This window comes from Engraulis encrasicolus, chromosome 19 (assembly GCF_034702125.1).
Source record: "Engraulis encrasicolus isolate BLACKSEA-1 chromosome 19, IST_EnEncr_1.0, whole genome shotgun sequence".
Lineage (NCBI taxonomy): Eukaryota > Metazoa > Chordata > Actinopteri > Clupeiformes > Engraulidae > Engraulis > Engraulis encrasicolus.
Window position 1 is genome coordinate 21,047,566 of NC_085875.1, and position 17,723 is coordinate 21,065,288.

General features: G+C 44.2%; 2 protein-coding genes across 3 annotated transcripts in view; both read right to left on the reverse strand.

Annotated features, from left to right (window-relative positions):
• Nucleotides 1–4,208: 4,208 nt before the first annotated feature.
• LOC134435042 (ovarian cancer G-protein coupled receptor 1) lies at nucleotides 4,209–11,939 on the reverse strand. Its single transcript, XM_063183786.1, has 2 exons — nucleotides 11,683–11,939; nucleotides 4,209–6,553 (listed from the first exon to the last, which is right to left on the reverse strand). The coding sequence occupies exon 2, from the start codon at nucleotides 6,480–6,482 to the stop codon at nucleotides 5,355–5,357; it is 1,128 nt and encodes a 375-aa protein (XP_063039856.1). The 5' UTR covers nucleotides 6,483–6,553; nucleotides 11,683–11,939; the 3' UTR covers nucleotides 4,209–5,354.
• A 2,990-nt stretch (nucleotides 11,940–14,929) lies between these two features.
• ccdc88c (coiled-coil domain containing 88C) overlaps nucleotides 14,930–17,723 on the reverse strand; it is a 103,241-nt gene continuing 100,447 nt past the window's right edge. For both annotated transcript variants that reach the window (XM_063183785.1, XM_063183784.1), the window contains one exon: nucleotides 14,930–16,391. In XM_063183785.1, coding sequence (XP_063039855.1) covers nucleotides 15,345–16,391 — 1,047 coding nt within the window. In that variant the 3' untranslated portion in view covers nucleotides 14,930–15,344. The remainder of the gene's footprint in view (nucleotides 16,392–17,723) is intronic.

The following is a 17,723-nucleotide window of genomic DNA, read 5'->3' on the forward strand; positions in this document are numbered from 1 at the left end:
TTTTGATTAAGAGGAATCAGACGCAGCCAGGATGTACTATTTTCCACTTTGCATGTTCTGAACCTGCAGCTGCTTTCATGCTTGACTTAAAACATATAGGTCACTAAAAATTGACATTAAATGTGATGTTTATTTGTGGAGAGCACCTGTACATGACTCACAGCACAGATAACGCTGGATAATGGAAGCAAATTGTGTGACTACTTGTGAATTGTGAGTACCTTGTACACCATCACGGTACCTAATGGGTTATTTTTAATCCAGAGGTAGTCGTAGAGGAGTTGGCTGACGAGCCATACAATTATAATCACATATGGTTATATTGTACATGTGTGATTTTCACGAAATAATTTCTAACCTGCTACCTTCACAAATGTTCAGACATGTTGAACGAGTTAAACACAACTGAATACACAGCCCCTAGGCTACAGGTAGCTTTGAGGCCCCAAAGATGGCAAACTTTTCGACAAATTCGCATAGACAGTGTCAAAATTACGACCTATGAATTAAGGATAACTGATCTACCAATTGGACTCAACACAACAGGTGTATTGAATCTTGTCACAATTTTGCAATTTTTCACTTTTGGCCAATCAGGGGGCCCCTGGCAGGTGGGGGCCCCTAGGCTACAGCCATATCTAGCTTGTGCGTTAATCCGGCCCTGACACTCCATGAGCACTGGCACCAGATCAAAGATGCTTGCTTGCCCATCACAACCCCACACACTTACTGGTACTACCAGTTTGTCTTTGCTTGGAGTGTGTGAGCACTTTCTCCATCTACTCCCGCAAATCCATGGATGCATTCCAATATGCAGACTTCCGTCCTTCACTTGTGCTTGTGGCCTCGCATGTTGCTGATGCCCCGCCTCCATGGAGAAAACAGTAAAGTTTCCCCGCTGTCAGCCTAGCCACAAGAATTTTTGCGGGACTGTTCTTCATTCACCATCTTAATAGCAAGTAGGGAAATATTAGAATTGTGCTTTTGCAAGATATCGAATTCATATTTTGTCATTGTTGACGTCATGATGTGGTCACAATTAGGCAAGTGAGCAAGGGAGGATGGAAGTCCGCATATTGGAATCCACCCACTTACTGGTACTACCATCTTATCTCTGCCTGGAGAGTGTGAGCACTTTCTCCATCTACTCCCACAAATCCATGTGTCAGTGGACGTTTCTGCACACTCACCACTCCCTGGTCAGGCTCTGTCTTTGCTGCCAGTTGTGGTTTTAGGCAGATTTCTTCAGCGATAAACATTTATGCCGTGCTGACGAGCAAAACCAGAATTATATAAACACTGTCTGGCAGGAGGAGGAAGACGGAGAGAATGACAAAGACCAAGATAGATGTGGTTGGCCGCCCTACCTGCCAGCTCAGACTCAGGAGGTTGTTGTTGAGGTATTTCATCTCACGCCCATGTGGGCAGGTGGAAGGCATCATGCTACTCTCAAGCTAAAAGGCGAAAACAACACACACACACACACACACACACACACACAGGCCCACCGACAGGGGGGTCAGTAGCCCCGGGCCCCAGAGAAAAGAGGGGCCCAGAATTGGGACCTTGTATTGTATTGGGACCTTGGACATTGTATGTACTGTATTTAGGAGGGGACCTTTTCAGATGGTTTTGTCCGGGGGCCGTCAAAAGCTGTCAGCTGCCCTGCGCATGCATGCACACGTGCGCGCACGCTCACACACAGCAACTTCAAAAACGGAACAATTCATGAGTCATCAAAGCCTAAAGACTAAATAATTTGTTGACCAGGTCTATAAATAAAGATTCTAATGATGCATTTAATTGCCTGCTTGTTTGTTCTAAACTGTAGTCCTTAATGTTTGTCACTGTCTCTCTTCAAGGCACAAATTCCAACATTTCACAGCTTGAATAACTGTAAGATGAATAGACCACTTGAAGATGCATTATGATGCCATTACTCGTCTCTCAAGGTAATGAATTGCAGTATTAAACAAATTATGTCACATTTGGCTCATCAGGCTGTATTTTATTACACTGTAATAGGGTGGCGTCACGCTTGACCCTTTTCTGATGAAACCTCCTTCTGTCCCATCAAGTGTTCATCCAAAGCAAACATGAGTAGGGTCCGTGGAGAGCGCTTGTTTTCAAGTCAAATAAATAGACTATTTGATTACATACGATAAGCAACTACACCTGAGAACTGTTTGGGACAGCATGGATAATGACAACTGGCCAATAAAATAAACACTTTCCCATCACTCTACTCTTCACTACCAGAACAGGAAGTTAGGTTACATTTCTGAGAAAAACGTCTAATAGGCCTACTGCCCCCCCAACACCATACAGGATGTGGCCTGTGTGCGCACTGAGGGTAAAGGGCTTCTGCGTTTCCCTTTGCGATTAAAAAAAAAAAAAAAGTGTGAAACATACATCTCATTCCCTTGTGGTAAGGGCTGCTTCCTTTTCTACCAACATGTAAGCATTTTTTTTCTTCCAAAAAAATAAATAATTATAAAATGTGTTGTGTAGAAGATGTTGAACTTTGGCTCTTTAGATGTCACATCCCCCCCAACGTGAAACACTTGCCTTAGTCCTGAAGGTGTGTCTGATCCAAAATTTGGATGAGAGATGGACTGAGGTAAAATAAATGAATATTAAAATGTAAAGATGGAAGTAATCCGTGCATACTCTTCATACCAGACACTACAGACAAAAAGAGAGTTGTGTGAGGGAGTGCAATGGTTGTCATCTGGCCCTCTTGTGTCTGTGTTTGATATGTGTATGTTTATACAACTGTCAAGGGAGGACAAAATATGCATATTTGAGGTCCACTCCCACTGGAAAAGCACCAAGAGACGCATTCCACTTGTTAACCGTGTGTCACATAAAAACACATTGGGAGGTTGTTTATCCAGCTTCTTTTTAGGCTCGTTTTGAGGCTGAAGAGATGTGAATCAAGAATCAAGAGATGTGTCATCAGTTACTCAGATGGCCATATTATGTGAATGCCATTTTGTATCCAATGTTTTTTGTACAGATGTTCAACTTCACTGAACATAATGGTGACATATTAACATAGCAGTTAATATTATACCCCAAACCCAGCGTCATGCAGTTGAGTCACTTCTTGAACTCATGTCTTACTGTGGCAGTTATGTTGTTCTGAACATATTTTAGTGAAATTAGCACAAGCAGCTGTGTTGGCTCATTTCGACACAAGTAAAAGTCAGAGAAAACAGTTAAGAACACTTAAAAAGATTCATGTTTCTGAAAATACTAAATGACACAGTCAATACTAGACAATTTTTTGTGAATTTGATGAATTCTGCTGCATGTTCATGTGTTTTAACTCAGTAATCTCCCTGATTCATACAATCTCTTGATGGATTTTAGTGCAACCATTGTTTTTGTGGTGGATGCTGAAGAGAGGTCAGTGACAGACCCACATTCTTCTCTTCATGGAGTTCACACAGCAGCAGACATTTCTTCCCATGCCTCATCTCTCCTCTATGCTGTGGGCTTGTAAATCAACCACAGACACCACACAAATCATCCCCTACTGTATGCTATGCATCCAACCAAACCCCTGCAAGCAAGCAGAGTAACAGTTGCTTTTTCCTTCCTTTTTAATTAACTCAACTTCCCTTCAGTAAGATCCGTATGTCAGTAAACTTTCCTTTGCTCGGCTGAGGTTTGTTCAGTGTCCAGACGATGGCGAAGGGGAAGAGCATCATAGTGTGAGTCATAACTCCATGTGAATTCCTCTGATGACGCAGAACGACACCTACATGCGAGTAGTTTCACTCTCCAAGCAACCCCACATGAAAGGAAAGACACATGCACACTAAAAACGCACAACATTTTGAATTCCAGTTTTATCTCATATACAGTATGGCAGTTTTGTTTTTCCGACAGAAAATACCAATTTCATGGGTCATCATGTGGTTATTTACAATCAAAGACTACATTAGTTTGGAAATGGAGCCTGACGACAACAACATGCTGTGCCTGTGTCATCATCAAAATTACTTCTTCATCAGTCTTTCAATAGATTATTTCACTTCAACCAAGTCAAAGGATGAAGATGTGGCTGGCAGTACAAATCATAGTTTAGCTTCTCTGTGTTGGAATCATAGTTAGGTCTCGCCTCACCCATAATGTCCAATCTTGACCCAAAGTCCTACTCCTTATTTTGAACATTCTGTATAATAGATGACACAAAAGGAGACTGTGTAAACAATTTACTCAGGGGCTCATCTATCCCAGGTGAAGTGTAAGTCAAAAGAAAAGTTAGGAAAGAGCAGAGGCAGAGGCAAAAAATTAAAAGCCTTGAATATAGCACATGGGCCTATACGCATTGCGGCCATATTGGCCTTCATCAGGGTGCCTCTGCTCTTCTCTCTCTTTTTTTTGGACGTACTGTAAAATAGCTTTCCAAACGTTTCCAGTAAAATTAGTCAGTGTCCTCCCACCCCCGGTGTTTCTCAGGCTGTATAATTACAAGTGGGAAGTCCTTCAGGTTAGAACAGCCGTCTGGGGATATCTGAACCTAAACTCTGACCTTGCACAATCAGCCTACCTTGTTTTTCTGGTAATTAATTCAGTTTCTTTCGATACAAACAACTCAGAAAAAGGAGGCAAGGCAGTGCTTCGGAGGACGATCCCCTGAAATGTCCATGCTCATTCATATGGCCCCTTTTCAATTTCCTTTTAGGAAATTTAACTTCAAAGCTTCAATTTTAACATCAAAACCAGCAACAACTGAGTAGTAGAGACTTAAATGCTGACATCAGACATCAGATCACAGATGCATATCTAAAATAATGAAGTTCAGCCTGTAGTCTCACTGAGACAAATGGATAGTGACATATTAATTTCAACATAATCATTAGAAATACTGACCTTTGCAAAACAGAACGACCCAACACTTTGTTTAGATGAATAACGGTGACAATTCAAATGTTGAATGAGATGTAACAGCTTTAAGGCAACTTTGAATATGTTAGCCTCTAGTCAGTGCTGTCAGTGCTAAAGTTGAGATGAGTTTCTTCCAGTCTGCGTGCATTCTTTGCTAATGGAAAAGCCTGACCCCATGAGAGTAGATTAGGGCAGGTTGGGTTCTAGGTATTCCCTCAAGATCCCTGAGAGTGCAAAAACACACACACGTGGACTTTAGTCAAAAACAATGTTTTCAACAGACATTAACTGGCTTTAAAATACCTTACACATGAATAACATCAGCACAGTTTAACAAATACATACATACATATACATACATACATTACATTCATGACTCATACAAATAAGCATGTTTCTTTTTTTTTGGGCCAGCCCTGCGTTAATATATAATAAGATATGTCTGTACTGTATACTCATACAGCCTGACTGGTCTTAATAGGCTGTAACAGTGTGACCATGGCAGCACCAGTCCTGTCTTCCCCGCTACAAGCCACCTCACTGGACTTGGTGGCAGTGACTGCCAGGCGCCCACTGATGGCCATGCCACTGTCTTTGGGGGGCTTGCAGCAGCACAGCACCCTGGCACACGCCTGCTGGGCCTCCTGGATGCCACGCTGGGCACTCTCGCTCACAAAGCAGTAGAGCGCGGGGTCGGCCACACAGTTGAAGCTGGTGAGCAGCAGCGAGAAGTGATAATAGTTAAAGATCTTCTCGATGAAGTCGCAGCTTCTCTCCAGCACCGTCCGCGTCAACAGGAACACGTGGTACGGCAGGAAGCACACCAGGAAGATCAGGATGGTGCTGGTCACCAGGTGCTTGATGCGCGTCTTCTGCGACGACTGCGTCCCCGCACTCTTGCCCACCGCTCGAAGCACGCGGAAATACGACACGGCCAAGATAAACAGCGGGAACAGGAAGCCTACGAAGAAGCGATAGTAGTTCACTGGGTACTCCCAGTCTTTCATGGGGTAGTGCTCGAAGCACACCCGCTGTTTTGTGACGTCCACGCTCAGCACCTTGTGCTGGAAGAACGTGGCGCCCACCACCAGCTCCTTGAGCCAGATGAAGGCGCTGACCAAGGTGGCCGCCCGCATGGAGCGGAAGCCCGTGAAGCGGAAGGGGTAGACCACGGCCAGGTAGCGGTCGATGGAGATGCAGCAGAGGAAGCCGATGGAGATGTAGATGTTCTGGTAGAGCAGCACGCCACACAGCTGGCACAGCCACTCGTGGTGCGGCCAGTCGTCGCCCAGGAAGATGTACTGCAGCCACATGGGTAGGGAGGCCAGGTACAGCAGGTCCGAGATGGTGAGGTTCAGCAGGTAGACGCCCAGCTCGTTGCGGGCGCGCAACTGCAACCAGGCGTGGTAGAGGGAGAAGGCGTTGGAGGGCAGGCCCACCAACAGGATGAGGATGTAGGCTCCGGCGAAGAGGTACTGGTGGATCTGGTGGTCGATGGTGCAGTTGATGATATCTGAGTCATTAGTGGACATTGCAGAGTCATTGGTGAACACTGCAGAGTCATTGCCACGGAAGTCACTCATGAGCCAGGTAGCCAGGAACTGTTTGAGTTACTTCTCAAAGGAGTGGTCACAATGGCCATCCCATTAGTGTTCTGTGAGTGAGAAAATGAACAATTAGTTGTTGTCGGAATGCTGTTTTTTTTTTTCTCCCCATCACTTTTTTTCACAATCAAGAATGTAATGCACTTCTTGGGGTAAGGTTCTTGATTACAGAAATGTAAAGGCAGATATGAATGTTTTTTAAAAGAGAAAGTAAAAGAACACCACCTCCATCACAACTTCCTGAATCCTCTACCATGACATCCTTTTCTCCAGGCTCAGTGCCCTCTGTGCTTACTCAGTGTGCAGCAATTACTCCAATACCCTTGACCTAGTCTGACTCTTTATTTTCCTTCTCGGAGAGGGACAAAGGAAAGCTGGTGTGTGTGTGTGTGTGTGTGTGTGTGTGTGTGTGTGTGTGTGTGTGTGTGTGTGTGTGTGTGTGTGTGTGTGTGTGTGTGTGTGTGTGTGTGTGTGTGTGTGTGTGTGTAATGGGAAGAGGCAAAGGCGCTGCATTCTCTAGTGTCTGTCCTTCGTTAACCCAGTGTCTTACCAAGCAACATCTGACAGCAGGGTTTCCTTAACTACACACAGCTAAAGTGCAACACAAAATTTTGCATGTCTCTTTGGGTGGGGGAAGTACTTGTGCATTTCTGGTTGAGTCTAGTCATTAGAGGCTATGACTTATTTTCTGTATGGATAGGATGGGCATGTGAAGGTAGCTCTCAAATTGTCCATTTCTCACCTTGGACAAATAGTAAATGTAATATGATGATAGAATGACAGCAAATGGTATGACGCAATAGCAACAAAACCGCATACCGTATGTACAACTAGCAGTGTAGATCAGATTCTGAAACTAGTTTTGTTTTTGCATTGCATGCTCTATGACATTCGGGCATGGGCAACTGGAGGCCCAGGGGCCACATGCAGCCCACCCCCTCACTCAGTGCGGCCTGTAGATAAACCATGCCAAGATAAAAAAAGCCCTACTGAATTAATTTATTGTAATTATACTAGTGTTAGTGTTAGTGTTACCACCTATACCTTTCAAACAATATCGGCAGTTAGTGAGCAACCAACTGCACCTTCAACTCGGCGAGTTGTACTCAGATCCATGTTCATATGGCCCTCTGATGAAGGCGATGAAAAAATGTGGCCCTCCTTATCATCAAAGCTGCCCAAGCCCATCCCTGCTCTATGTATTCCTTCCCTGTTGAGCTGACCACAAATAAGACGGCTATAGTATTTAACTTGGCCCACTCACAGACTTGGATGTGACCAGTGTTTTAAACTACCTGTGACTAAAGCTGTAACGTCAGGCACTCCATCAAATTTATGTGGAAGGCTTGAGTTATTGGGAAAACGCGGGGCGCATCTCTGTGACGTCTTGAGTTCACTCGAGTGTCAGTGAGCTATCGACTGGCTGCATTGTACATGCCCAGATGATAAGAGGGGCTGTCAAGGTGGGAGGCCAAATGACCTTGTAGCTCGTGTACGAGAAGCCACTGGGACTCACGCCATGATTCATTTCTACCATGAGACAGCACAGACGCAGCCTGGATGCCAATGAAGCTGCCTCATTTTAGCACCGTTTAATCAAAGTCCCTGGAGCAGTAAACACACATGCAGCCAGGTTTGCAGTCTGTCTGAACACACCCACAAACGCTTCTCAGAATTTGCGGGTGCTTAAATCACACACTTGTCACCCAGAAGCATCTACACACTGTTTATGGTCACCAGCGTTCTGTTCCTGTGCAAATAATGTAACCAGTCTCTCCACTGTTGATCCTTTGTGTCAGGTCATCTAACTAATGACAACAATGGAACATACAGCATATTACTTGTTACGGGGTTTGCCAAGTCAACAGTGTCAGTTACCTGTAAAGTGGTTGCAATGCAAACATCCGTTTTCGTGGTTACAACCCAGTGAACTGGAGAGGGCGTAGATAACCTTACAAACTTCTTCCATCTGAGGTAGAGGAACGTCATGCCAGTCAAGGTAACACTCCTGACCACATCCTGCAACCTTGACTCCGCTGGTAACAAAGCTTTTCCAATAAGCATTGTGCGGTTAAGCCATTCTAATCATACCGAGGAAACAATCAACTACAACTACTCTACAAATCCTTACAGATGTTATAAAGCTATTCCAGTAATTAAACTTGTGTGCCTATTGCTTACGCCTGTGGCTCTCAACCTTTTCTGAACAAACGCCACCTGGACCTCTTCATAAGCCTCCCATCATCACCTCATCATAAAGCCTGCAATTGCCCCCCTTAGTAATAAAGCGTAAAATTGACTAATGCCCTCCAATGGCAACTAACTCTTTTAAATCTGTCTGCACTTGCTTTTAATCTTGTAATCTCCTTTTAATCTCGTTTTATGTTTATTATTTTATGGTTTTTATAGTGTAATTTTATCTCTTCATCCATATTAATTTGTTCTGTTTTGTCTGTGTCCTGTCTGTAAATGTAATTGTAATGTGTGCTGCCACCTTGGCCAGAGCTCACTTGTAAAAGAGTGTGATTTTATTTCCCTGGTTAAATAAAGGTAAAAAAAAAAACAAAAAAAACACCACCCCCTCTCAGCTGTCTACTTAACACCCCCCTAGAGCTCCCTAATACCCTCTGGGGGGCTGTAGAGCCACCTTTGAGAAACACTATCTAACGCCATTCTAAGGATACTGAGGAAACAAAATCAGCCACTACTACTGTGCACATCCTCAAGTCTCACCTTGCCTCCAGACTAAAAAGCTTTTCACAGAAGTATCTGTCTATAGCAGGAGTCATGTTAATGATGCTGAGGCAAAAGTCCTGCACACCAAACCAGCACACAACCGGAAAAGCCTGCTTCTGGTGAAGCCAATGTCTGATGGATGATACAATTATGACCGAGATGGCGAGGAAACCCCTGGAGGACCAGAACAGCAAAATGAACACAGTAGGCGACGACAGAGCCTGATATTAAAGTGCTGGTGATGAACGCGCTCTCCTTTGCTTCTCCATAAACGACTACGCAGTCAGTAATGACTACAGGCACCGCACTGAGAAGAATTGCAGTCATTTGGCTGTCCACAACAACAGATTTGCACTAATGTGCCTCCTGTCAACAGCAACATCAATACAACCATAGTCATTACCATTAATATTCATAGCACCATTCCAATAGGCTTCTCTTTGTGTAACTACATTTTTCTTCCATTTAGAGGAAGGGTCATCAATACAAGTTTAAAAAAAAAAAAAATAAACAGCAGATGATGTGTTTGGTTTGCATAGAGTAGACTACTACTGAAATTGGTGCAAGCCTTGCCTTGTCATAATAAGTGTTGTGATGTTACCATGTTGGCTATGACATCCATTAGGTCTACTTTAATTAGCCCAGCAATGAACGGGACAAACTAATTGCCTTAAAAAAATCCACTCCAGGTAAGTCATTTGTTGTTTATCTTGTAACAGTGCAGCCTTTGTTATGCTACAGACGGCAGCCATCCACCTCAAGGGGCAAGACATCAATAGAGAGGTGATGTTTTTGTTCAGCATCCATCACCAACATTGAATAAGAGGTTTCATTTTGTGTAGTGGGCCATTTCATACAGGGCGCTGGGCCAGACTCACTTTGTAAAATTACCCGGCTAATGAATAGCCTACGCCACTGGCATGAGAATGCGCGCTCCTGGCAGTGAGTGACACACACACGTGAGCACCCAACTGCGATGGTTTTAGGACATGCCACAAGGGTGGGCTTATATGCCACATGCCACAACACCACAGACTCACAGACCGCACCGCACGAGAACACAACAACGTCTGCGTCTTTCTAGCACTCAGTCTTGACTCGTCTCTAGAGATATTGTAGTAGGCCTACTTGAAGGATGATATTTTGCCGCTGATCAGAGATGACCCTCAAAGTCTTGGAGATGTTTGTCGCGTGTCAGATGTTATGTAAGGGTTAACGTTCGGCGAGAAGGTCGCTACCGTGGAATAGCAGCACGACAGAGAGAATCTTTAGACCCCGACGCGGAGCGGAGGGGTCTTGTTCTCTCTGAAGTGCTGCTATTCCACAAAGCGACCGACTCGCCGAAAGTTAACCCGCTTATTATATGGATATACTTAAATGATTCACACATGCGGGGACATTTCTTTAGACATATTTAATGTTAAGATTGTTGCTGCGCAAAACAAAACATTGCCGTTGTGGAACACCGCTAGGCAACAGCTAGGTAGGCTAGCCAGGACAACAGGTGTTGTCTATCACAGCAGCTGATTAGAGTGACAAAAGACCGGACCCCCTGCGGAGTGATATGAAACATTCGCTTTAGCCACTGACTTGTATACAAGCCAGTGGCTTTAGCAGTGAACGTCTTGTTGCCATTGACAGCGGTAGCCAGGACAACGAGTGCTGTCTATCACAGCAGCTGATTAGAGTCTTGTTGAAAAGTCGCTTTAGCAGTGAAAAGTCTTGTTGCCATTGACAGCGGTCTGTTATAGACCAACCCGTCCGTTATCGAAAAATAACAGACGTCCGAACGTTGGGGAGCCCCGTTGAAATGAATGGAGCATTCGACAGATGACGTCACAACCATATAATAATGCCACATAACAGTGTAGCTTCATGTGACTTGCGAAATGCATAGGCTACGTTAAATGGCACTAGACTCTCCATGGGTCACGGAACGGCGAAACAATAATGGATGAACATGAGACCCCTCTTGTGTATGGAGACAGGTCGGATATTATAGGACATGTGCGCAACTACCTGAAGCAAGGGCTAATTTGATAGGCGTCGTTTGTAATTAAGTTATACATAATTAATAACTTGATCATTACAGCCTGTAACTATCGATGATAAGTTGCTAGGCTTTTGTTTAGGCTACACAAGTCATTCTTAGCGATGTCAATGGAAAGATATTAAACATCTTCCATATAGTAAGGCTAAACACGTGAATAAAAAATAATTAATAATGAATTGTAGCCTAATTTATATTCCTACATGTCATTTATCATCATATATGTCATGTTATCTTTACAGACTTGATGCTGAACACTTGACAAAGAAAAACAAAGAAATATATTGCATTAAACCGTTCACACAAGGCGGCTGTGCAGTTAATAGAACAATCATAATTGCACGGCTTATGCCGACATGTCAGTCGTCAAACACATTTTGAAAGCACTCTTACCTTCCGTATGGGTCCGTCTTCGTGAAAGACCGCGCAAAATCCACAAACTGCTTTAGAACTTGAACACGGTGAAAAGGTCTCCAAGCTGCTGTTTGGTAACTACAATCCAAGCCCTTGCGAGGTGTAGCCTCAGACAGAAGGTTGACTAGGGGAACTACTAAAGTAGAAAGGATGACTTTAACTTATAGGCAATAGATCCGCCTCGCCACTTGACTATATAGTTGCGCGCGTGGGTGACCTCAGTTGTACAGCCCACATCTTCCTCCTCTCCTCCGTCAAAGCATGCGCGTGCGTCTTTCCTGTGAATGTTGCTCGTGGGCGCACACACACACACACACACACACACACACACACACACACAAGAAAAACGTTGACCACAGAAAGCAGACAAAGGCGTGAGTCAATTTAAAAAAAAACTTTATTTAAAAAGTGTTGAACTTTTTGGACATCAGCTTTCTTTTTGTCTACACAAAACCGACAGCAAACAAATCATTCTGAAATTTAGATGTTTTCATTTAGACCATGTTTGGGGAACAAATACACAGGGGGCTTCCAGTAGTGTTCATTTAAAAACTCAAATCCCATCATAGACAGCTCCCAACCTTACAGTAGCTCTGCACAGGTGTGGAAAAGTGGCCAGCACTCTCGCATAAACACAGACACACGCACACAGACACAGACACAGACAAAGGTGAAGAGGCATACCAGCAGATATAAGGCATGGATACAATGCAATATAAACAGCCATAATGTTTCTACCACAGGCTTCCCCTGAAAAAAAACGAATGCTACCTAAAGCAGTCAGACATTTGTCCTTCAGAAATAAATAAGAAGATGACTTCTGATCCGCTTTTCTCCATAGGCTAAAAACTTCAACCCAGAAAAATGGCTGACATCAGATTATTTTATGGTTGGGACTTGACAAGCAAATAAACGTCTTGTAAGTCTTAAACACATTGAATCCAACCCAGACATTTATTTCTGAAAGACAAAATAAAAAAGTTAAACTCTGTCATCTTCACCTCACATGAAGTTGGCCAAAGAGGGTGGTTTCCATGCACACCAGTATCCCAGGTTTGAAGATAATCCAAGTTTTGAATTTGTACTGTATACTTCGGTACTCAACATAAGATGATAACATGATTGTGAGGAAACCCCATTTGATAATATCCCTTTTTATATACGATACTCTAAGTACTAGCATCGTGGTTTCTTCTGCATTTCTGCAATCTTTTAAATTAACCATCATCCAAAATCACTTTGGATAAATACCCTGATTGAGTACTGTCACATAACCAAAATTAACTAGGCCCATGTGATGTCAATGAGTAAAACAAGAAGCTTTTGGAGGTTGGGGTGTGCACATCCACAAAACAATTACCCAGGTGGCAGACAAAAGTGGTAGACGGTGTGACGAAACGTTGCCATTTGTAAAATGAAATTAAGTTAATATTTTTTGGAGCTCATGGCCAGCGGACCACTTCATCACACTAAAACAGGAATCTGAACCTTTACACTAATGCACATGTAAACACACTGGATGGTGCATCACTAGGGTTGCCAACTGTCTGTGAAAAAAATAGGCCAACAGGACACTTTATTGTTGCGGGGGCCTGGGGGTCCTCCCCCAGAAAAAAATAGTATCTTAGATGCAACTTTCTGCATTGTAACAAAATTCTGTTCTGTTTCAGCACAACACGGAACTGTAGGCCTGCTTTTATTTCTAAATATGGTACGATTCCGTATTTCAATGGACGGTTGGCAACCCTATGCATCACTGACGGCCAAATCCATTTCAAGACATACGGTAGATCAGAAAATGTGAAAGGTACAGTAATAGACAGAGCTGGGGTTGGGTCCTCAAGTATAGAAAAAGCTGGGAATGTGTTTCTGAACCGCAGGTGATGGACCCCTCACTCCCTGGTCCTTCATCTGGGGTGCATTTCTCAAAACCATAGTTAGTAACTACGTTAGCTAGTTTGTTGATTGCAATGCAATTTCCCATTGGGAACTACCCAAGTTGCTAACTGGCTAACACCTATGCTTTCGACAAACACACCCCTGAATGGGAGAAGATGGATACTGAGGTTGTGGGTGTGCATTCCACACTGCATTCTTGAAGACAGATGCACTCTTCAGTATTCACACTCGAGTGCCTTATACATGATCAGCTACATAACAGTTGGGTTAATAATTAAAATAAAACAACACTTTCACACAAGAAACACACACACTTCAAATCATTTTTTGGGAAAACAGGACAGCAATAATAATAAATAAAATCTAGTCGTATTGCTATATCAGAAATGCATTGCAGTGTTAACACAAATAATAAATCCCCTCTAAAAATCAACACTAACAAAAATTAAACACTCAAAAAAGTCTTACAGGTGGCTATTATTGCCACTTCCATTCTACACATTTCCTCTGTAAATTACTGAAGATGCCCGTCAATGTGCAGGGCACCCTCTTCAGTCTTGTCATGAGAGAAAAGAACGTCTCAGGTGCATCAGCGGAAATATTTACATGGGGTGCACAAATGAACAGGTCATTCTTACATTGAATGAGTCCACAATCTCATCCTGACACATGACATATGTCATTTCATTCCACCACCCAACAATCTTTGTCATTTAAAAAAACCTTCACTTTGAGCAGAGTACAATCTGCCTTCCTCCATCTTTCCCCTCGCTTTCTCCCCCCTCTCTCTCACTCTCAAAATCGACTTGCCTCTCCACAGCAGTTCAGTTCTTGTGGTCATCCTCAGTTGAGCGTGTGTGCATAAGTGTGCTTCAATCTCTAAGTCCATCCATCTCATCATGCTTGTGGTGGCTGACTGGGGGTCACCACAAACACATGATAAGGGAGAAAAGAAATAAAATAAAAAAAACATTGAGGAAAAACAACAGGGTAGCCAGAGAGAGAGAGGATTTAGAAAGAATATATAAAGGGGCTAAGCATTTCCAGTAATGCATTCCAGTGATGGACTAGCACTGTCTTTGCCTCTTCCAAAGATGAAGACTATAATTACAGTCATTTAGGGCCAAGGGAGTGGTCCATCTCTCCTTTCCCTCGCTGTTTTGTTTTGTTTTCGACGTGCAAGAATAGAACTTGGATTGGGCAAGCGCGCTGTCCACAGAGAGCAGGGGAAATCGATGGTGACCCACGCTCATGGAAGACTGAAGGAGGGGGGAAGAGAGAGAGAGAGAGAGAGAGAGAGAGAGAGAGAGAGAGAGAGAGAGAGAGAGTGAGAGAGAGAGAGAGAGAGAGAGAGAAAGAAACATACATTCCTTTTTGTTTTCTAGTGCTTCTGTAGGTCCCTGCAGAGTCCTGTTGTGTCCTATCTGTCTGTGTATTGTGAGTAGTACAATGGCAGTGTAAAAAGCTCAGTCAGATCAAATCATGATGCTTCAAGGCTGTTGGGTGCTAACCTTAGTAAGGCAGATGGACTTTGGCCAGAGATTTGCTGTAGGTCTGAGGTGACACCCACACCTGGCCAGATTTACATTCTCGTTTGTGCATGTGTCTGCCATTGAGGAGCATCAAAGGAAATGCATGTATAAACATGCAGTTTTTTGTTCTTGTTTGTTGATGTACTGTATGTTGATGTTTTGACAGATTATGCAGGGAGGTCCTGTTTGTTTGCGTAACGGTGTGTGGACTTAGACACAACCGTACTCATACCAGACTGTCTGAGGGTCATTGTTGGGGTCGGGGGAGGCAGGCGTGCTTTTCGGCCTCTCCTCTGTGCTTCCGTTTACTCCTCCGCCTCCTCCTCCTCCTCCTCCTAGCTCTCCTTTCTTCAGCAGAGGTGACTCAGCCTGACGTGGCTCGCCTCTGTCGCGCCTCCCCTCCTCTCCCATCTCCTCCTCCAAACGCAGGGCAGGGACAGCGCGCACTGGTGTCACCATGGCAACCTCGCCGCGGTGATGGTGGTTGGCGTTGTGGTGGCGCTGAGGCGCAGAGCGGCCGGCCTGCCCACTGGGGGTCCTGGGGGTGCCATTACTGCCCCCTGTTCCTCCTCCACTACCAACAACACCACCACCACCGCCGCCTCTCGAGCCTCCACTTGTGTACCTGTCAGGCTGCAGGGAGAGAGAGGAGGAGTGGTGCTGGGGCGGGGGAAGACTCAGCTCGTCCCTAGGGGGCGCCACCGAGAGCCGGCGTGGGTCAAGATGGCTACCATCCCCCAGGTGGTTCGAGGAGCCGGCCATGCGGGCAGACAGAGGGCGCTCTCGAGCCACACCTCCACCTCCACCTCTCCTCAACACCACATCCGATTGGTTGGGCGCCAACGACAACGACGATGAATGGTCGCCGCGGTAACTATCAGGTCCGTTGGAACGCAGTAGGTCCGCCGACGCCAGGCTGAAGGTTCGGCTCAGGCTGGTGCCTCCGCCTCCGCTGCTGCCAGCTGCACCACGTGGCGAAGGCCGGGTGGCAGCCGATGAGGACGCAGAGGAGCGGTTGGGCAGCGTCAGAGAGTGGCAGCCATCGGGGGCCGATGGTTGGCGAACGCTGGGCTTCACGCTGTGGCCCGGCTTGTGTTGGGCAGAGGACGTGGTGGTGGAGAGCGAGGAGTTGTTGGGCGTCTTGACGGTGGGGGTGACGTAGCTGGTGGGTGTCTTGAGACCGTCTCGCGGGGCAGAGGGCTTTGTGGATCGGGTGAAGTAGTCGTTCATTAGGTCCTCCCGACTTCCTGTCTGCACCTGGGGACACACAATAAATTGGGAGTGAACGGTCAGACTGAAGATGGACAGAAGAGTACTTCGTATGAGGGACAAATTAGCAGGCTGTGGCAGAGGTAAGCAATAAGCCACGAGAGGCTGTGGTCTTGTGTTCCGATTTAAAACGGCTAAGGGATACAGTAAAGGCACATCTGTGTACCATCTAGACTCTGTTGAGTCTCTGTATGTCTTTGTAATGTTGTGTTTTGTTTTATGTTATATTTGTAAAGCGTCTTTGAGTGCCATGAAAAACGCTATATAAAACTTATGGTAACACTTTATTTTAGGGATACATCTATTAGCACTAATACATACAATGTTCCTGTATAAGTATAAGGCATGTACAAAGCAAAATCAAACATTTGTTAGGCATGTATTCGCGAATGTCTTGTCCATGCACAATAAGGGATTTATTACCAATTTAACCCTAGTAAGGACCTAGTAGGCCTTAGTGTTTGCCTAGTACATGCCTTACAAGTTACTAATGCAGGCATTAACATTGTATTTATTAGTGATTATAGATGTATCCCTAAAATAAAGTGTTACCAAATTTATGTATTATTATTATTATTATTATTATCGCTCATTGGGATGTTGATTCATTTTAAAAAATGTAGGTAAGCAATAATCAACGAGAGTCTGTGGGCTTGTGTTTCGATTTATATTAACGGCTAAGTGAGTTGGAGAATCGAGCACAAACCCACAGACTCAAGTGGCTTACTCTTGCTTATCTAAAACTTCTGAAATTAATAAACACCTCAACGAGAGATGCTAAAAAGATATGCCTTTCCTGTATCCTCCCTACTCTAACTGCACAAGATTCTAGCTACCAAGTTAGTCGAAATTGTCTAACTTGGATGCACGTTTTCTGCTATTTGTGTTTTGTGCCATTTGTTCACAACCCCAGTATTAGATGTGAGGATTTCCTGTGTAGACGAGTGAGATGCTCATTATGCAAACCATAAAAGGTCACTGATAGAAGACACACATTGAACGTGTGAACATGGCTGTCCTCTTTATACAGCATATTTGAAAAGGGAACTGGGTCGAAATGCTAAAGTCCTCAGTTAGAAACAAAACTATTATGACTTCAATGTAGAGAAACGAAAGATTTTTTTCAGAGACTAAAATGTATGCATGGCAAGACTCGTGTATGCCTGTGTGAATACACACTCCAGCATAATAAAAATGACAACATGAAGCAAAAACAGTAAACAATAAATAATTTCAAACAACACCACAAACACACAGTGGGAATAGTATTGTTTGAATTAGCGAGAATCGAGATTCAAGGGTCTGTGGAGAGTGTAAGAC